The sequence below is a fragment of the Panulirus ornatus genome, chromosome 6, assembly GCF_036320965.1.
Source record: "Panulirus ornatus isolate Po-2019 chromosome 6, ASM3632096v1, whole genome shotgun sequence".
NCBI lineage: Eukaryota > Metazoa > Arthropoda > Malacostraca > Decapoda > Palinuridae > Panulirus > Panulirus ornatus.
Window position 1 is genome coordinate 50510447 of NC_092229.1, and position 22941 is coordinate 50533387.

Below are 22941 nucleotides of genomic sequence, written 5' to 3' on the forward strand. Positions count from 1 at the left end.
CAGAGTTGTCCTACGAATCCCTTTGATGGAGCTTTTCAAGCTGGGACCACAGGAATGGTGGTACAGAACTCTGCATGTGAAAAGTCATCTTCGGTGAGGTTGTATTATTGTTTGCTGAGAAAAAGGCGTACAGTCTTAACATGAAATTTCTCACTCCAAAGGAGTCTATCATTTCCCTGCTCCTGGTTTGAACATAATCTTGAAGCTGCAAAAGCCCCATATAAGGGGTCCTGCAGTTGTATAACTAATCATAATATATAAGTTTTCTCTTGTTAATCTGGCACCTTGGGGACCTAGGTCACACAGATTGATCAATTTTTCCATACTAACAGGGGCTTCAGAATTATCATAAGAAAAATTACTATTGCTAAAATCAGAAATATTAACTAAAGATAAATGCAGAATTGCATTGACCAAAAGGTCCATACTAGGTCCCTTGATCTACATGGAAATGTGTTCCAAGAAAACAGTATGCAAATCAAATTTGATCATATCAAACATATATTATACAAGAAACATGAGCTATGTTCCAGACTGCTAAACAATTTCGGTATATTTTAGTAACTGCTGCAAGAAAATCCTGATCATGCTACCCAAGCAATTTGGTGGATGAAAAGGCTCAAAACACATCAAGCCAGCCTGCCTGTTGTGCTGCTGCTGTTATTACATCATAGAATACAAAAATTTCTTTTGTATCTCATTCTCATCCTGTACAATAACTAGAAAATTAAAACTGCTTATCAGGAAGCTTTAAGAAGTGAGTGGTAGTCAAGTGTATGTAAAGTGAGTTACTTAATGACCAACAGTCATGAGATCAGTTTCTTGCCATATACTAGTGCCCTACAGTCATGTGACTAACTGTCGTGATGACCAACAGTCTCCCACTTCCAATGAATTTCTCTCATTTCTCAATTCAGCACGAAATTCATATTCGGTTAGCTGAATCATACATTCATAAACAAGTATTCATTCATATAAGCATTCATTCCCTTGTTACTCACTTATATCACTCATTCACTAAGTATAACCAAGATAATTTGTACAAACTCCTTACTGTGACAGACTCACTCTTACTTGTCAACACTCAGATGGTTGCCAGATACAAGAGCATATAAAGGTGTCTGCAGATATAAAAATTGGAGTACTTCTGATCATATCTTCGTGTCTAATGTACAACACAATTGACAAAAACTGATAATGCAAAAATCTTGAAGATGTCTATCAACAGTACAGTAAAGTTTTTAATTAGCTGTATGATATGTTTGTATAGATAAACGAACAGCGTTCATTAGTCATCAATCAACCATGATGGAGTTCATATGCCTGTCTCAGGTGAACTAAATACTGTACAATATCTATAACATATTTGAGTATAGTATATCACTTTTAACACTGAATAAACTTTTAGCATTCATGTTTATCAGAAATTACTCACACAATGGTAATTTAATTGTACTTGATAATCTCTAGGCACTTTTAGTATTTGCATTTTACATTCTAGTATTTTCATTTCTTCTTTCACAAACACAAACTTCAGAAACTTTGTTATGTTTTATCATCTAGGGGTCAACACTGGTTATATGAGAAACACCCTTGGACTACATTAGCTTAACCACTCTGATTTATAAGGTTGTAGCCTGAGCTTGCATGACTAATTTCTATTTTTCATGGTTTTCCTTGCTGCCTCAGCACAGAACTTCAATAACTTTTCCTTCTGCTTTCTCATGTCATACATGAGAGATGAACCTATGCTGTAAATGCAACAGGATGCAGCTATGTCTCCCATGTTTATCAATTACTTAAAAATCTGTTTTCTGCTTGTGTGCCCATGACATGTCAGAGACGTCACAAGGGGTGGGAGAGGGGTTGGGGTCTGACATTTATATAATTTTCTAAATAAGAGAATAAAAGATTGAAAAACTATTACTGTACTAAAGTGTATAGGAGAGAGACTTTTTGGTGACATGCACAAATGATCTCACTCATAGTACAAGTACCAGATAATCAGAAGTTTACAGTATATGTAACTGATTCTCACTTCTGAAGAATTCTTAAACCTGAGACAAATCTTCTTTATCTCCCTGATAGAAATCTCAGTCAAGTTTAAAACCTTAAATTTCTTACATTGCAGCCATACGTAACAATGCACAGGTGAGCAAACTTTTATATCTTTAAATAACTGAAACAGCTAGTTATCAATGCTTTGTGTATTTCCTTCTCTATGTCTGTCTATACACATACATATCTGCGTGCATATATTTTCTAGATGTGCATTACAGAAAAAACATAAGATTGCAATCCTCCTCACAAAGCTATGTAAACAAAATACAATACACTATTTATACATTCCACTAAAAGCAATGACTGTGCTTAACAAGACACACACAAAGTGCGCTAAACATAATATCTATAAAGCTGAAGTAAGCATGGTGTACAAGCAGCAGCAACAATAGTGTGTGAAACCATTTATTCACCCAGACTGATCAGATCTGACAGAGCTACACTGCGTTACCTGTTCTTCAGCATCTCCCGCCAGGAAGTTCAGCCACGCTAGCAATCTCATCTGAAGTCACGCAAAAGGAACAGTTTTCAGATCTGCCTGTGATTGATAAGTGTGTGGTTACCTCAGATTACGTGCTGCTAAGTGACTGATGCAGCTCAAACAGGAAACGATGTGTGCACACAACCACTACCAAGTCAATCAATATGTCAAAGAGTTACTACTACCACAATCACAATATATCTGCCATGCTCTAGTCACAACAGAGCATTCAACACATCTGCTAAAAAAGTCAGATTAAAAAAAAAGACATTCAAAACTGCCAAGCTGAGCTTCATAAATCTAATAAATGATACAGCGAGATAACTGCTAATACAAATTTTGTCTCATTCTCATTTCAATGCACCTACATCAGTAGAATTTCAAAAGGCCTTGCATCTTCACACAGGATCACTTTACACACATATATTTGATATGGGTGCCCAAGGTTCTTATGGCTTTCTTATTTACTGGGAAACGTGTTTCTAGTCCCAAGGCCAAGATTAAAACCAAGCTCCAGTTGTGGCTTTCTCTTCAGCATAACTGTTGCTGTTTGCATCTAAAAAGGCCACATTGATTACAGGTAGATGAACCTTGATGGAATTTATTACCCTTTTTCAGTATAATGAACAGCCAGAAAAATGAGCTATCATTGTGATAGTTTTGTGATGACTGCTTAAAACACAAGATATAAATTCATGTATCAATGGAAACATTTATGTAGAAATCATGTCACAAAACAAAAAAATAAATGTACCCACTAATCATGTATATTATCTGAGTGCTCATTTTGTTTCATATCAATAGCCCATTTTGCCTGGTTAATTTTTCTTTCTACTGAGGCATGATGGCTTACTCAGCATAACACAGAAACCCCAAAAGAAAACAATTTTTGGGGTAGGAAAGGCTTTTCAATCACTATGCTAACAAGAGGTTAAAATCATGACTACTGTCTGATGCATCTCCAACAGGATGAATAAACTCTCCCCGTCCAGAGGAAAGAGTTGAAGCATATCACCTTCTGATAATAAACTCAGCTCACATGAAGGCAAGAAAGTGAGTTTTGTAGATGTAAGATCATGTACTCCATGCAAAGGATGCTAATGAACAAGGAAGAATACAGAGAACAAATGTTCTTTGGAAAAATACAGAAATATCTCATAAAAGGTGTATGCAACAATCAAAGCTTCAGAAAAGGCATATGATAAATATGGAAATTTTTGACTCCTTATGGTATGCATAGAAGACTTTTGAATGCTATGGTCTTTTATAATGGAAATAGTGGATACATCATGATAAGTGGTGGTATGAATAAGTACTTTGAGAGAAATGTTAGTATGTAAAGAATATATGTTACCCTGAATACTGTTTCCAATATCTTTATGAGTATCATTGGACTCCAACTGCTTGACATTACACCATGAATGGAAAGTTGCCTTCGGTAGGACTGTATCATCTGAAGTGCAGTCTTGTCAAAGAACTCCTTACAACAAAAGAGTCTATACTTCCTTGCTACTGAAAGCAGTACAGTCTTGGGCGGAAAGAAACTTTGGAAAGGTCCTGGGTAACACCCAGGCTCCTTCTTCAAAACTGATCCTGGGGTAATTATAAACAAATAAACAAAATAACACCATTATGGATGGGGCACTGTGTGTGATTAGAGTGATGTGAGGTGATTGTGGCCTAATCCTTAATCTTGGAGAAGGAAAATGGAAGATGCTACATTTGTTGTATCCAAATGATACTGTGTTATCAACTGATCAAAGCAAGAGTTGGAGAGAATGGTGAGCGAGTCTAAGTAATATATAAAACAGGAGAATGAAAGTAAATGTAAAACACAAACTTTTGAAGGGATGAGAGGTTGAATTGTAAGATCAGTTTGCAATGTGAAGAACTAGAAGTTGTGGATTAGCTTAAATACTTTGGGGTAAAGTTTAGTACGGTTGGTAGTGGGAAAGCTGAATGTGAAGGTATAATCACATAAGGGAGAAAAATTGGGGGTGAAATGAGAACTAGTGAATGGGAAAAATGATTATACGTAAAGTGTGTAAGAAGCTTGCATGATGAAGCACTTGCTCTCACACTGCACCATAAGCATGAGACCCAATGTATGGAATGTGGATCAAAAAAAGTATATGGAATTACAAGGATAGAGACAATAGGTTAGTCAATCAAATGTATAGCAATACAGTAAACGGCATAAGGAGTTAGACCACAGAAGGGATGTATGATTATAATAAGAAAAATGATTAGGGATATGACAATCTCTGAATGATAATGCTAAAGAAATGACTGGGGATCAGATGCAATGGGAACATCTGTGAATAAATTTGGTGTGAATGGAGACATTGGTCTTATTTTCCAGATCAACTTACTGTCTAATGTGAGCATGTGAAAAGTACTTTTATGAATGTGGAAGTCCATCTTTCACTTTAACACATATGGCATGGGTTGTGGTTGCGTGTGTGATGTTGCATAGGCTGCACAAAACTGATCCACCCCAGTAAACTAGAATAATGAATAATGGAAAAGAGATGGACAGATAAACAGATGAACAGAGAGATATATCCCATAAAAACTGTGAGCAAATCCATCATCTGTCGTACATGACAGGATCAGCCTAAACGAACTTATGCAAATCACTGTCTCCTCTAAAGAAAGGTGCTGATAAAATCCTAAATCTGGATGCACATGAACACTTACAATAGCCCATTTCTACAGATCACAAACTATAATACTGGAAGAATACAATAATAGAGGAGGGAAAGGAAGGTTGGGAAGAAAAAGTAAGATCCATTTACTGGCATACTTATAGACTATACAAGTGTAGCCTTTGGACAAATCGTTGCCATTCCACATGATTTTCACACAGGTATCGACCTCCTCTAAGTCCACATTTTCTGAAGTTAAGATATCTGGATAATGTTTATCTACTGGGATTTGGATTTCCTAACTGACTTTTATTTAGAATCTACTTGTATATCCTCTTTACACCTCTTTGATGTTAGTCCTTTTAGATGATCAAACCATCTCAGCAAAGTTCTCTCAATATGTAAGACAAATGGCCTATACTTTGGTTTCTGTTTATCTGATGCATTTTCTGGCATTTCTGGTAACTCATATGTCAAGTCAAAAAATTCTTATATCAGTTGCCTGAACTTTACTCCTCAATTTATTGCTGAACACACGTGTTTCACACTCTTAAAATAGCACTTGTCTTGAAATTGATTAACAGATGTACACCCATACATTTTGTGACACTCTTCTACCTTTCACAGTGGATAGAGTGCTCTCTTATGACTGTTTACTGGAGTTATGCCAATAATTTTCATACCTGATCCACATATCCCCTACTATCCCTGAAGCCATATTGTTCCTCCCTAGTCTGAAGCCCTGAGCATGCAGCCACCCTCTCAATAACCACTCTTCAATACAAATTACTAGGTACATTCAACAAATTCATACTTCCATAATCGGGTCATTCACTGTTGTCCCCCTTGTGTTTAAAATGAGCACTATAGAGCCAATCTACTAATCCTCAGGCACCTCATCATGAGCCATACATATAACAAAAATCCTTATAGACCAATCAACAAGATAGCCACCTCCTTTCTAGAGAAATTCAACTACAAGCCATCCACTATGGCTGCCTTGCCACAATTCATCTCATGCAAGGTTTTACCATTTCTCTTTTCACCAATCCACTTAAAAAAGTCTCTTACTTTACATACCTCACTTAAACTCCCCAAATCCTTTACTCTATCATCAAACACATTCAACAATCCTTCAAAGCATTCACACTATCTCCTCTTCCCTCATTTCTGCCAGTTGCCATCTCCCTTTTTGCTCTCTTCACTGAGTGCTCCACTTTGTTCTCTTGTTTTCTTCATACTATATACCTCTAAATAATCTTATTCTCCCTGAAGTTTGCTTATACCATCTCTGATTTCCCTTCTTTTTCAGCCCATGCACCTTCCTCTTCACCTCCTTCCACTTTCTCTTGTATCTCCCAATCACTTACACTCCTTGCCTGTAAGCAACACCCAAACACCTCTCTTTTCTCTTTCACTAGAAACTTAACTTCATCCTCTCACCACAATTACACTTTTTCACATGCCCACCTCTAACCTTCCAAATGCCATTCTCTCACACATATTAGCACTGCTCCCTATATATCTCCTATTTCTCACCCACTCCCCTAGCTCCATAAGATTTCACCTTTTGCCATTCTACACTCAACCTCACCTGGTACTGCTTCACACAAAGCAAAATAAAAAAAAAATAATATATATATATATATATATATATATATATATATATATATATATATATATATATATATATATATATATATATCTTTCTTTTTTTCTTTCAAACTATTCGCCATTTCCCGCATTAGCGAGGTAGCATTAAGAACAGAGGACTGGGCCTTTGAGGGAATATCCTCACCTGGCCCCCTTCTCTGTCCCTTCTTTAGGAAAATTAAAAAAATGAGATGGGAGGATTTCCAGCCCCCCCGCTCCCTCCCCTTTTAGTCGCCTTCTATGACATGCAGGGAATACATGGGAAGTATTCTTTCTCCCCTATCCCCAGGGATATATACAGCGACAATGCAAAATAAAAAAAATAAATAAATGCAGGAGACAGCGACAAAGCAAAATAAATATAATAAAAAATAAATATACATATCTTTTTTTTCATACCCTGTTACTGTCTCCTGCGCCAGCGAGGTAGCGCAAGGAAACAGACGAAAGAATGGCCCAACCCACCCACATACACATGTATATACATACAAGTACACACATGCACTTATACATACCTATAAATCTCAACACATACATATATATACATACAAAGACATATACATATATACACGTGCACATAATTCATAGTCTGCCTTTATTCATTCCCGTCACCACCCCACCACACATGATATGACAACCCCCTCCCCCCGCATGTGAGTCAGGTAGCGCTAGGAAAAGACAACAAATGCCACATTCTTTCACACTCAGTCTCTAGCTGTCATGTATAATGCACCAAAACCACAGCTCCCTTTCCACATCCAGACCCCACAAAACTAACCATGGTTTACCCTAGACGCTTCAGATGCCCTGGTTCAATCCACTGACAACACGTCGACCCTGGTATACCACACCATTCCAATTCACTCTATTCCTTGCACGCCTTTCACCCTCCTGCATGTTCAGGCCCTGATCACTCAAAATCTTTTTCACTCCATCTTTCCACCTCCAATTTGGTCTCCCACTTCTCATTCTCTCTACCTCTGACACATATATCCTCTGTCAATCTTTCCTCACTCATTCTCTCCTTGATATCAAACCATTTCAAAACACCCTAAAACGACCTCACACCACATATTGTCCTCAAACATCTCATTTCCAGCATATCCACCCTCCTCCGCACAACTCTATCTATAGCCCACGCCTCGCAACCATATCATTTTTTTTTTTTTTTTTTTTCATACTATTCGCCATTTCCCGCATTAGCGAGGTAGCGTTAAGAACAGAGGACTGGGCCTTTGAGGGAATATCCTCATATGGCCCCCTTCTCTGTTCCTTCTTTTGGAAAAAAAAAAATATATATATATATATATATATATATATATATATATATATATATATATATATATATATATATATATATATAAATATATATATATATATATACATGTATATATTTGCAGGAAATGGCAAATATATATGAAAAAAGAGAATTTTTTCACATATATTCGCCATTTCCCAAGTAAGTGAAGTAACGTCAAGAACAAAGGATAGAGCCTTAGAGGAAGAAATCCTCACTTGGCCCCCTTCTCTGTTCCTTCTTTTGGAGAAGTAAAAACTGGATGGGAGAATTTCCAGAGAGCAGAAGAGGATGTGTTGAAAAGGTTTGGACGTATGGAGAGAATGAGTGAGAAAGGTTGACAAAGAGGTTATATGTGTCACAGAAGCAGAAGACCAGTTTGGAGATGGAATGATGGAGTGAAAAAATTTTGAGCAATCGGGGCCTGAGCATGCAGGAGGGTGAGAGGTGTGCAAGGAATAGAGTGCATTGGAACGATGTGGTATACTGGGGTTGATGTGCTGTCAACGGACTGAACCAAGGCATGTGAAATGTCTGAGGTAAACCATGGAAAGGCATTTGGGGCCTGGATGTGAATAGGGAATTGTGGTTTCTGTGCATTCCACTTGATAACTAGAGACGGAGTGTGAACAAATGTGGCCTTTTTGTCTGTTTTCCTGGTGCTATCTCGCTGACGCAGGGGGTGGCGATGTTGTTTCCTTAGGAGCCGGGAATGGATGAAGGAAAGTATGAATATGTACATGTGCATATACATGTATATGGCTGTATATGTGTATACATATGTTGATATGTATATGTATATGTATATATATGTATATGCACGTGTATGAGCATGTATGTATATATGTAAGTACATGAGTGGATGGGCCGTTCTTCGTTTGTTTCCTGGAGCTACCTTACTGATGTGGGAAATGGAAAATATGTATGGAAAATCCTCCCCTCCCGTTTTTACTTTTCTAAAAGAAGGAACAGGGGGAAAGTGAGGATTTTTCCCTCTTAGGGTCAGTCCTCTGTTCTTAACGTTATCTCACCAAAGCAGGAAATGGCAAATATGTATGAAAAAATATACATAAACAATATAGTGTAAATAAAGGTGCTTTTTCATAGAACACATAGTACCTTCCAACGGCAAGGATTAGAATGCCATACCATTTGTGAGATAGCATACCCAGCTACCACACAAATGGTACAGGCTTCATCCTCGCCACTGGAGAGTGTTACGTGTACAACAAAGAATACAACAAAGCTCTGAAATATGCAAATCAAGGGATGAGGAGGAAAGATAAATGTGGAGGAGGATAGTGATGGCACATTCTGAAACAGAATTTTCAAGACACACAAGAGAGGCGTTAAATAAGCTATCATCATATTCTACCAAATAACTCCTTCACACAAAAATATATATATTTCATTAATCGACAATGCATGCTTCCTGATGGAATTTCACTCTTAATCAACAAGTGAATTCACTTAAAATCTCTCTTTGGGCCAGAATTATCCAAGTTGCTAACAGCAAGTTGAATTTACAATCACTAAGATTTCTCCAGATTTTTCAAGAGTCAAAACCATATATGACCAAATATAAAACAAAAAATTCTTATTTGTGAGCCAATTTTTAAGAGCTTGGAGTAAATCTAAATAACAGCATATCTGTAAGGCAGTGGTTGTAATTTTTCCTTTTAAAACTTCACACTGAAAGCGAAATGAACAGAGAGAGAAGTAATTCATTAGAAAGAGTAAAATCAAACAACCATTATCTAAGCTCAACAAAGACTTAGCTCAGAATGAATCAAACAAGAATATCAATATAAAAATGTAGGTAATGACGAATGAATAACCATTTTTCTATTATATGCAAAGCCCTATGAGTATCTGAGAGAGCACTTGCTCAGAGGGAGGTTAAAACTGCTTTAGTTCCCTCAAATGAGGTGTATCCAAGAGGATTCATCCCTTCAACTATAATAAAACATAAAAAGCTGGAAGTTGTTTGTTCACAAGACTTAAGAACTAAGAACTATTCCATCCAAGATTTGATGTCATTGTGTAGAAGTGAGGTGGGATCAAGTAATCCCATGCTAACATTCATTTACTGTCCTTTGGTAAAAGTGTTAGCTTCTGTGGCAAAAAGATCCTTGTCAGAATTCACTACTAATGAAAGAGTCCATCTGAAAACAACCATTCCTAGATAGGGTATCTGCTCAACTGCTGCAAATTTCCCAAGGGAAAAATGCTAAAATACAGACACTCCTCATTTAAAGTTGTACATGCATTCCTAAGAAGTGCTACTTTAAACAAAACTACTTTAGGTGAACCATGCTTTCACTCAACTTCTATAATGTAAACTGAGATGTGTTCCAAAGAAATATTTTCAACCAACATATTACACTAAAATCTCCAGTGAAGTTGACTGCACGAAAGTTTTGCACTGTTACTGTACTATTTTAATCATACAACAGCTTAAGGATAGCATCAATACAATCAAACAGTGAAAAAAAAAGGTAATCTGTGTAAGAGTGGCACATGATGAGCATTCTATAAAAAGAGTGCTATGTATATGAATATATATCACAGGAGGCTGAAACGTCAAACTTGCCTACTGTATGCTAACATTTTTTTATTCAACATTGTTTTCAGATGACTACCTGATTTTTCTCTGTTGGTTGACTCTCCTTTCAACTTCAGCTTTTCCATTCCCATCATTACTAAAGTTTACTCATCCACAACTACCAGTTTTTCAACATTCAAACTTTATTGTACACATCTACACAAAATTGCAGACAAGTTTTTGCTCTTACATTTACTTATGTGATATCAAAGATATCCAGAATAACTCTTAAAATAAAAAGAAAAAATGCAAAACACCAACAAGTAGCAGTAACTAGATAGATCACTGCAACATTAGCTAAGTCTAAACCATACTGTAGTAACTAATACCTATGCTGTCTCCAGGTTCAGTAGCTCTCAAGATACAAGTACCAATAACTCGTGTTATGGTAAGCCCACAAATAAGGGCAGTACCTAACCAGAAGACCTGAAGGCTATAACTAAGTGTGATGACACAAAAAGTCAGCATCAAGCAGGATCAAACAGTGCAGATGTAAATGAGTATGGAAGAGAGATTGCTCAGTCCTACCTCATCTTTGTGACATGACATTAAAGGCTTGAATAAACTGATACATGGTCATGAGTCAGTGAATAAGCTTCTGCTTGCCTCATATGTGTTACGATGGTCAAAGGAGGATGAATCATCACAGAAACATCTCATTTTCGGTTTTACCCCCACTGAGAATGTACTCTCATCTATGCTCATAGGGCTCTGTCCATAGGTGAAAAAGCATATATCAACAATTCTCAGAAACAAATCCATACCTAAATAGATAATGCTTTTTTCCAAGAACTGAATAACTGACAACAATCTTCATGGTTATAGTTTGAATGAGAAAAACTTCTAACCAGCTTCATATTCCCTCTTAAGGGACTAAGATCTCCCATTTCTCCTCTAGACTCCTACATCTCACATTGATTCCATAAGTCTTCCTGCCTCACCTGGTGGGACAGTGTAGCCTGACTGTCTTTTTCTTCCGAGTCCACAAGAGAACCTTTCTGCTGCTTCTTAAGCTTAGATAAGTTGGTCGAACCAGATGCCAGCAGCTGCAGAGTCTCCAAGCTGGTATTAACCGCCCCCTGCAATACCATACGATCACTGGATCGTTTGATAACCAGGGACTTTAAACCACCAAGTTTTTCACTACTTCTCTAGAAGAGAATGACAAGGAGAGGGGATGTAGACTGTCACTTTCATCTACAAGAATCAACACAGTTACACTGTGTGTCTATGCAATGAAATTATGATCACAGAAGCCTACGTTTTAATTCAGTTATTACCATCAAAGACCCTTGAACTAACAGTACCTCAACCAAACCTTCTCCAAGGATATGGGACTATATCCACATTACCTAATTCCTTCTCTCATAGTAAGCAGCTCTGCTGGCTATACCAACAAATATACTTTAGCAAAGAAACTGTGACATCAAACTTATGCTAACACCAATACATGTAGCAGCACTGGAAACTATGCAAACTTAAATCATGAACTTCAAAGAATGAAACCTATCTATAGTATAAGAATGGAACCTATTTATAGTTCATGGCTGTGATCTTTCATCACAGAAAACTGTGGTCTAAACCATAACATGCACCTGTATGTGATGATCCTCTCATAAGCTGGTATGAAATTACTAAAACTGCACTTCATGAAGTCATGACATAAAATTTCACTCTTAAAAGACATGGGCCAAAAAAGACATGACCCTCCTATCCTTTTCACTGTACAGCATAGGTGAAGAAAGTCATTGCAAAAGGCCTGCAAGTTATGAAGAGAGGAGAGGAATACTCAAACTTAACATCTTGGTAAAAAAACATTGTATCTCTGCAATCCCTCTGACTATTCTTCTTTGGTACGCAATATAACTGTAAAAATATAGCATCTGAATGTCGCTAGGACAAAGCCAGAAATTCTGATTAACAGCAAATATAGCATCCCTTGATCAATGCTTTGACAGATATGAAAACCTCCTCGTAATTCAAGACAAACCTATATCATAAGATATTTTGTTTAGTTACACAAAAGGTCAACAAAGTTTGAGTGATGAAAAGAATAACAAAAACCCATAAAACAAGGAAAAGAAATAACTTTTCCCCAACAGAGACCTATACTCTTTAATAATCATTGCAAGTAGTGAGTTATCAAGAAAAAGTGCTGCAAATATTTTAAACTTAAAAACTCTTTTAATATTCTAAGAATCCAGGATGGCATTTTCTATTTGTGGCATTCATAACGGTTATAAGTGATTTACTATTATTTCAGAAGCACAACAATTCACCCGACAAGTTAAAGTAACAGTTGCTAAGCGAAAATGCAATACCTAATCACAATCAGAACACTAAAAGATACAGAGCATCACCCATAAAATAATGTCTAAACATTACCATAGAAATATCGTGAACAGGTGCTCATAAATTACCTGAGGTGTTATAATTTGATACTGTCCTCTGATCACAGGGGTTCCAGCAGAGCTGTCTTCTGAAGTGGTTGTTTTGCCATTCACACTTACAGTAGGTGTAGTGGCAGATGATTTTGGAGCTCCTCGCAAGCTCAGTGGTGGAGGTGGCCGAGAGCCTGTGCCCCCTGATGCTCCACTACCAGCAAGCTGAACCATCATCTGAGCTCCAGGAAGTATAGGACCAAAAGGCATTGGTCCTGGACGAGAAGAACTTGATCGACCTGGAGCTCTAGTAAGACGGGGCAAAGCTTGCAAGCGTGGCATCACTGGGATAGTTACCATTGGAGGCTTGCGAACTGGAGAAGCAGATGGGGTAGTTGAATCTTGTCCCTCCTCTTTTTCAGTAGTGCGCTTTGGTCGTCCCTTGCGAGTTGGTATACCTCCTTCAGTGCGGTGAGCGTTAGTCTCATCAAGTTGGATTATGGAAAGATAGCAATCATACTTTTCATAATTCTTCTCTCCCGTTTCATCAGTGATTATAACTTGAGCTTCTTGATGACTGTTGTCACGTGAGGTTTTTAATTTGATATGCTTGGTGATATCCCATCGCCAGTTTGACTTATAACCACACTCTGAGCAATTATATGGTTTTCTGTTAAAATGGCCAACAATATGCACATGAAATCGTGATGCTGTAGTAGCCCAGAAACTACACTGTGGGCACCTATAGACTCGTTTGCTGTAGTAATGATGACCTTGCGGTGTTGGACTCTCAATGTAATCTAAAGGGCCTTCAAATATGACTGGACTTTTATCTCCTAATCCTTTTCCAGATGCTCTTTTGGTGGTATCTGCACCAATTTTTTTGTTCAACTTTTCTTTATTTTCATTAGTATTCTTGTCCTTGCTTCTGTCTGCACTTGACTCCCCTTCTTGTTGAATTTTGAAATTATTCCATACAAAAACTCTGTTCTCCATTGGGTGTTTTTCATCATTCTTGTTTACACTGCCAGAGCTAATTTTCCTTTTAATATCACTGCAGTTTACATCTTTTGAATTAGCATCATTATAATTGATTTGATTCTCTCCCTCTTCATTGAACTGCGAGTCCTCATTTTCATCCAATCGCCCACTAACGAGCCGTCGCCCTGAATCAGTTATTTGATTTTTACGAGCTTCTGGACATAGCTTAAGGTGGTTCATGAGATCATCAGTGGTTTTACATCTGTGTCGACAGAACTGACATCTGGTTGATAGAGATGCAGAGGCAAAAATATTTTTAGCACTCAAGTGCAGTTTCTGATGGCGAACAGACTCTGAAAGACACTTTGATTCATGCCCACAGAACTGACAAACCAAATTCTGAACATTAGATGTTGGCATCTTTTCCTGCAACTTTTCAAAAAAAGAAAGGCTCTTCTTCTTAGCAGATTCTTTTGATGGAGAGGACTCTTTAGAATCCGAGGAATGACCTTCCTGAGTTTCAACTGATTCTTCTCGACTTGTATCTCTGCTGTCTAGGTCATGGGCACTAGTCTCATATGAGGTTTCTTCACCTTGTAGTTCAGAATCCTTGTCCTCTAAGTTATTCAGTTTTTCAAGGGAGTCCACGATCTTTGCTTTTGAAGACATATTCTGAAAGTCTGTCTGGGGAAACTGCAGTATCTGACTAATTACATCATCACTGGATGTTATGGTTTTGTGTTTGGCAGCTTTAGATGATTTTACTGGCTTCTTTGCCTTTTTAGAGTGGCCTTCATATTTGGGTATGGGAATGCTGTGTATTTTCTTCTCATGCCGTGCAACTTCATTCTTAAAAGCTGCCTTAAAAGGACAGAAATGGCACTTAAATGTTTTGATATATACATTGCCATGCCGATGAACAACATCATCAGGATGAATGAAATCTTCTTCAAAGTTGTGGCGCTCATTGAGCTCTTGGAAAAATGTATCCTTTGTCTTTGAAACTTTCAACTTCATTTTCTTCAAGGTAATTTTTATCTTTGGTTTCTTTCTTTTTGGTTCCCCATCTTCATCCCTACTGTCCTCAGCATTTACATGCGAGTCATCTTGGCCCCCCATATCAATATTTGATACACGAAAACTATTATTACCATTATGGTTACCCTGAGAACTATCATGGTTGGATGGTGACTCTGGAGAGTCAAATCCAGGTAAAAGGAGAGCATCAGGATGCTCATCTCTTTCTAAGCGCAACAGCTCCATTTCTTGATCATCAGATGTGCAATCAGCAGGGTCACTAATCCCAATTGTACGCCGCATCTCTCTCTCTCGTATCTGTTCAGCTGTTAAATGATGGTTTGATATGTGAACTGTGAGGCTTTGCTTTATCTGAGCAGTAAAATTACAAAGATGGCACTTGTACTCTCCACAATCTTCGGTATGATTTTTCAGGTGACGATCTAGATTCCATCGGTAAGGAGTCCGAAAGTCACAATAATCACATTTGAGTATAGGCAACTGGTGATACTTCATATGCTTGGTGTAACGCCCCTTAAGATGAGTTACATAATTACATTTAACGCACCGGAAGAACCTGCGTTTCAGGTGATAAGAAGTTTCATGGCGGTTAAGTAGCTTGCGACTTCTACAAGAGAAATCACAATGCTCACAGTAATGTAATTTCTTATCATCAGCCTTCATGGGAGATTCATCATGATCTATGTGACTATCTTCATCATCATCCATCCCATCCCAACCATCAGGAGTAGACTCAGAGCTTCGAGGTGACTTCCCAGGACTACCTCTTATAGACTTGCCTGGGGACACACTTGCTCTTGTAGACTTTAAGGGAGATACATTTGCACGAGGAGACTTAAACTGTCTTTTGTAAGGGCTGCTAGACTCTTGTCGCTTTATTTTTAATTTGTGAACCATTCGAGCATGACGAATTAACTTTTGCTGGTTCTTTGATGCATAAATACAACGTGGACACTCAAAGACTTTCATTCGTTCTCCATGCTCATCTCGAAGGTGGTAGAGATATTCCCTAGGGTTTTGGGTATTAATTCCACAATGGACACAGCAGTAGTTACGCTTCAGACGGCAATCAGGAAGTGACTTGCTTTCAGAAAGATTGCCATTGATAATGTCTTCTGGATTAAGTTCTTCATCATCATTAAGCTCATCTTCATCCTCAATTTCACCCTCTATGTCAACGATGCCATTTATTTCACCTTCTTCATCATCATCATTTCCAGCTTCTGGATTAACATCAACTTCCATGGGTTCTTCAGGAAGGGTTTCTTCAGTCTCAAGTTGCTCATTGTTTTCAATTTCTCCTTGGTCAACAAATGCATTGTTCTCTGCACAACTAACTTCTACATTTTCAGCACCTTCTATTATTCCATTATGAAAGATCTCTATGTTTTTCCTATCATCTGTCAACTCACTGTTTAAATCAGGTCTTTCATGGTTTTCTACATGCTGCTCCAGTTCCTGCCCCTGCCCCTCTGCATCTCTATCTCCATCTTGACAGGACGGTGAAGTCTCTTCTTGCTTATCTACTGCAGAATCAGCCTCTCTATCCAATTCAGTGTCTTCTCCTGCAACTGTCAAAATTTCATCTTCCTGGGAAAGAGCACTATCACTTTCTGGAATGTTTACTGTCATGTCATCCTCAGGTTCAATTATGGCTGCATTTCCATCTTGCTGATCTATTCTCATTACTTCACTTTCATTTAAGTCTTCATTTGGTTCTGTAAAAGCTTCCTCCTCTTCATGCTTAGAACTTTCAACTTCTGTTTCCTGTTCTTCTAATGGAATGTCCTCAGGTTCATTCAGTATGTCTACTTCTTTTTGATCTTCTAAAGCTGGTGGCCTTTCTAAATCTATTTCCTTATCCTCTTCTTCATCATCTGACTCGACAACTTCCTCTTGAGAATCTATAACTAAATTCCCTTCTTGCTCTATCTCTTCAGTATCTTCATCATGATCAACTTCTAAGGCATCTTCTTGTGGCTGCAAGTTTTCATGCATCTCCTGTTCTACCTGTGTGATCTTTTCCTCCACCACTTGCTCAGCCACACCACCATAGTCCTGAATATGTTCTTTTGTCTGATTACCTTCAATCTCTTGCTTGTCTTGTTCCTTATTCTCAGCTTCAATCAGATGCTCCTGCTCTTCAGTATTATCAAACTCTTCTGGGTCCTCTCCACCTTCAAGATCACCTTCCACTGGCTCTCTCTGAGTGACTTCCTCAGCTATCTCCTCTTGTGATTGTTCCTCCTGATGGTTATCCAATATAACGGGAGCTGCAGTTGATTCTTCTTCTGGCTCACCTTTTGTTCCCTCTGGTTCATCACCCTCATCCAGCATCCTCCTGCAAAGGAATGTGCTACCATCAATTAAGGAATACAACTTACTGGCAGTTTATATATTGTAACATTACGATCAATCCAGAAAAAACATCTAATGAAAATAAAATACAGTAATTACAAAAGTTTTCTAAAAACCTGATGACTGAGTATCAGGAAGCTTTGTAAAACAGACTGGTGTTCAATTTTCTCAATGACTTCCATAATACATGATGTACCAAAATCATAACTTACAATGACATAGCAAGAAGTTTTCACTGGTCAGAACAACAAAAATCTACACTGGAGGTGGAATCATAAACTTCCTAGGGTAAATATATCACTACGTTCATCTAGTCCTGTCTTAGGTATTGATTGACTCAACAAGTAATCTACTTGTTTCTAATGTCATTTTAGCAGAGATCCATGTTTAAATCTTTCACTTAAATCACTAATGGTCTTCATTAACACACATTCTTTTTCCTCCAGATGATGACAACAATGAACATAAAGAATTATATGCTGTCAGAAGAGTAACAATATCTCCAAAGAAATATACAAAAATTCAGCATCTGCATAATGAAAAAGTGCTTCTAATATAACTGCATCTCGACATGTTGGGCCCACATTACATTTCAAATCTATCGCCATTGCAAGGCCTTACATGTTGTTCTCTAAGCCTGTGCCCTCATTCTCAAATGTTGCAATGGTGATATGTTGCCATATGAGCCACTAGTAAGTGGGACTCAGTGTGCGTAATTACCTATTTGTATTGTATAGGGAGAGAGATTTACATATCTTGAACATTCTCTACCGTCATACAACTTCTTAAATTCATGGATGCTGCCTGCACTACCCATGTCCTCAGTTATTTCAATCTATTCATCCACAACTTATATTTCTGAAGTATTTATTTACATCTCTCATGAGTAATGCACTCCCTTTCCAAATCCAGGCCCCACAAAACTTTCCATGGTTTACCCCAGACGTTTCACATGCCCTGGTTCGATCCATTGCCAGCACATCAACCCCAATATACCACATCATTCCAATTCACTCTATTCCTTGCACACCTTTCATCCTCCTGTATGTTCAGGCCTCGATTGCTCAAAATATTTTTCACTCCGTCCTTTTCCTTCCACTTTGGTCTCCCACTTCTCCTTGTTCCCTCCACCTATGACACATACATCCTCTTTGTCAATCTTTCCTCACTCATTCTCTCCCTGTGTCCAAACCATTTCAACACACCCTCTTCTGCTCTCTCAACCACACTCTTTTTATTACCACACATCTCTCTTACCCTTCCATTACTTACTCGACCAAACTACCTCACAACACATATGGTCCTCAAACATTTCACTTCCAACACATCCAACCTCCTCCGCACAACCCTATCTGTTGCCCATACCTCACAACCATACAACATTGTTGGAACCAGTATTCCTTCAAACTTACCCATTTTTGCTTGCTGATATATATATGGATTTGTATGTAGCATTTATGGATCTGGAGAAGGCATATGATAAGAGTCGATAGAGATGCTCTGTGGAAGGTACTAAGAATATATATTGTGGGAGGCAAGTTGTTAGAAGCAGTGAAAATTTCTTATCGAGGATGTATGGCATGTGTACGTGTAGGGAGAGAGGAAAGTGATTGGTTCTCAGTGAATGTAGGTTTGCGGCAGGGGTGTGTGATGTCTCCATGGTTGTTTAATTTGTTTATGGATGGGGTTGTTAGGGAGGTGAATGCAAGAGTTTTGGAAAGAGGGGCAAGTATGAAGTCTGTTGGGGATGAGAGAGCTTAGGAAGTGAGTCAGTGGTTGTTCGCTGATGATACAGCGCTGGTGGCTGATTCATGTGAGAAACTGCAGAAGCTGGTGACTGAGTTTGGTAAAGTGTGTGAAAGAAGAAAGTTAAGAGTAAATGTGAATAAGAGCAAGGTTATTAGGTACAGTAGGGTTGAGGGTCAAGTCAATTGGAATGCAAGTTTGAATGGAGAAAAGCTGGAGGAAGTAAAGTGTTTTAGATATCTGGGAGTGGATCTGGCAGCGGATGGAACCATGGAAGTGGAAGTGAATCATAGGGTGGGGGAGGGGGCGAAAATCCTGGGAGCCTTGAAGAATGTGTGGAAGTCGAGAACATTATCTTGGAAAGCAAAAATGGGTATGTTTGAAGGAATAGTGGTTCCAACAATGTTGTATGGTTGCGAGGCGTGGGCTATGAATAGAGCTGTGCACAGGGGGGTGGATGTGCTGGAAATGAGATGTTTGAGGACTTTGTTGTCTTTTCCTAGTGCTACCTCGCACACATGAGGGGGGAGGGGGATGTTATTCCACATGTGGCGAGGTGGCGATGGGAATAAATAAAGGCAGACAGTATGAGTTATGTACATGTGTATATATGTATATGTCTGTGTGTGTATATACATGTGTTCATTGAGATGTATAGGTATGTATATTTGCGTGTGTAGATGTGTATGTATATACATGTGTATGGGGGTGGGTTGGGCCATTTCTTTCGTCTGTTTCCTTGCGCTACCTCGCAAACGCGGGAGGCAGCGACAAAGCAAAATAAGTATGAAGTCTGTTGTGGATGAGAGAGCTTGGGAAGTGAGTCAGTTGTTGTTCGCTGATGATACAGCGCTGGTGGCTGATTCATGTGAGAAACTGCAGAAGCTGGTGACTGAGTTTGGTAAAGTGTGTGAAAGAAGAAAGTTGAGTAAATGTGAATAAGAGCAAGGTTATTAGGTACAGTAGGGTTGAGGGTCAAGTCAATTGGGAGGTAAGTTTGAATGGAGAAAAACTGGAGGAAGTAAAGTGTTTTAGATATCTGGGAGTGGATCTGGCAGCGGATGGAACCATGGAAGCGGAAGTGGATCATAGGGTGGGGGAGGGGGCGAAAATTCTGGGAGCCTTGAAGAATGTGTGGAAGTCGAGAACATTATCTCGGAAAGCAAAAATGGGTATGTTTGAAGGAATAGTGGTTCCAACAATGTTGTATGGTTGCGAGGCGTGGGCTATGGATAGAGTTGTGCGCAGGAGGATGGATGTGCTGGAAATGAGATGTTTGAGGACAATGTGTGGTGTGAGGTGGTTTGATCGAGTAAGTAACGTAAGGGTAAGAGAGATGTGTGGAAATAAAAAGAGCGTGGTTGAGAGAGCAGAAGAGGGTGTTTTGAAATGGTTTGGGCACATGGAGAGAATGAGTGAGGAAAGATTGACCAAGAGGATATATGTGTCGGAGGTGGAGGGAACGAGGAGAAGAGGGAGACCAAATTGGAGGTGGAAAGATGGAGTGAAAAAGATTTTGTGTGATCGGGGCCTGAACATGCAGGAGGGTGAAAGGAGGGCAAGGAATAGAGTGAATTGGAGCGATGTGGTATACCGGGGTTGACGTGCTGTCAGTGGATTGAATCAAGGCATGTGAAGCGTCTGGGGTAAACCATGGAAAGCTGTGTAGGTATGTATATTTGCGTGGGTGGACGTATGTATATACATGTGTATGGGGGGGGTTGGGCCATTTCTTTCGTCTGTTTCCTTGCGCTACCTCGCAAACGCGGGAGACAGCGACAAAGTATAATAAATAAATATATATAAATAAAAAGATGTTCTGGAAGGAGGTAAATAAAGTACGTAAGACAAGGGAGCAAATGGGAACTTCAGTGAAGGGCGCAAATGGGGAGGTGATAACAAGTAGTGGTGATGTGAGAAGGAGATGGAGTGAGTATTTTGAAGGTTTGTTGAATGTGTTTGATGACAGAGTGGCAGATATAGGGTGTTTTGGTCGAGGTGGTGTGCAAAGTGCGAGGGTTAGGGAAAATGATTTGGTAAACAGAGAAGAGGTAGTAAAAGCTTTGCGGAAGATGAAAGCCTGCAAGGCAGCAGGTTTGGATGGTACTGCAGTGGAATTTATTAAAAAAGGGGGTGACTGTATTGTTGACTGGTTGGTAAGGTTATTTAATGTATGTATGACTCATGGTGAGGTGCCTGAGGATTGGCGGAATGCGTGCATAGTGCCATTGTACAAAGGCATATATATATATATATATATATATATATATATATATATATATATATATATATATATATATTCATATTTATTTATTTTGCTTTGTCGCTGTCTCCCGCGTTAGCGAGGTATATATATATAAGGATTGCAAGATTCTGCCAGCTTTTTTGGTACTCCATGAGAGAACAGTCTCTTTTGGCAATGCTTATCATTATCTGATGATGAAAGAGAGCTCAAGTTTTGTTGAGAAACTTCTCTCTTTAAAGGAGCTGACCATTTCCCTGCTATTGGAAATAGAGCAGCCTTGATGCTGCAGAAAACCCATAAGAGAAAGGGGCTCCTGGGGTTACATACAAATAATAATATCATTAATAATAATAATAATGATAATAATGAATAATAATACTTACTTCTCTATCTGAAGATCCCCTTCTATGGGGCTCCTGCAGCACTAATGTGGCTAGCTAATAACCACTGGGCAGGACACGTATATGCTGCAAATTGTGAAGTGTGCATGTCTGTGTAAGGGGAGCATTGGTCTATTCAGAGATAAGTGTTAATTTTTTCAGTATAAAATGTGCATTATGGGCATGAGTAGTCGTGTAACATGTGGAATCAGTGTTCATAATGTTGGAGGTGGGTGGTGTTCAGGAAGCAGATAAGAAAGTGTAACTCATACATGCATGGAGAGTGGAGTTTCTGATATGTGTATGTTTGGAGGAGTGAACTTTAAGAGCAGGTTGAGGGCATTGTTGTTTAGTGTTTCTTGAGTCATTACTACATATATAAAAGCTTTATTGTTCATAACTGTATCTCTTGTCTATCATTTTCTGGGGAAGAGGCAATCTGCGAGCAAAGGTTGCTGAGGTGTGAAGCAGGGGTGAGCTTTTTTTTTTGCTACTTGAGTTGGTGATTGGCTACAGGGGTAGTTTGGGTGGGAAGGGTCCAGTGTTGTTGCAACTGACTGCTGGGCTTATCAAGGTAAAATTGTACTGGAATGATTTTTGCTTTGTTGCGCAGGTATTGAATGTCTTGTGATTGTTGGGCAATGGATGATGGTTCTGATTACACTGTTCTGTTTGGTCTACAGTTTTATTATATCTTATATTTGCTTTTGAAATAGTGGATGAGTAAGAGAGACAGTTGCATATGTTGTGGGTGAAGTGTTTGTAGAGGATATTACAGGATTCATTTTCTATCCTAAACTGGTGATTAGCGCTAAAACATTTTGTACCTGCTTTTGAGAGGGAGGATAATTGGGTGGGTGAGGCACAATTTCACATGAAGTGGGTAAAGTATCTGTAAAGGATACAAAGGAATTCATTTTCTATCTTAACCAGGTGATGATAAGTGTTCTGAGGGTGTTTAGCAAGTTTATGGCACTTGTGCTGATGTTTGAGGGATGGAGAGTGAACGTTGTGTGACAACTAATATGGCTGGAGTTTTGTAGCATGTTGGAGTCCCCTGTGGGGAG

General features: G+C 38.7%; 1 protein-coding gene across 7 annotated transcripts in view; it reads right to left on the minus strand.

Annotated features, from left to right (window-relative positions):
- LOC139749230 (uncharacterized) overlaps positions 1 to 22941 on the minus strand; it is a 256994-nt gene that overhangs the window by 24243 nt on the left and 209810 nt on the right. For 2 of the 7 annotated variants that reach the window (XM_071662937.1, XM_071662933.1), the window contains 3 exons: positions 13166 to 17486; positions 11687 to 11896; positions 2513 to 2563 (listed from right to left, as the gene is read on the minus strand). In XM_071662937.1, coding sequence (XP_071519038.1) covers positions 2513 to 2563; positions 11687 to 11896; positions 13166 to 17486 — 4582 coding nt within the window. The remainder of the gene's footprint in view (positions 1 to 2512; positions 2564 to 11686; positions 11897 to 13165; positions 17487 to 22941) is intronic. The other 5 variants (XM_071662935.1, XM_071662938.1, XM_071662936.1 and 2 more) reach the window with 5 other exon arrangements.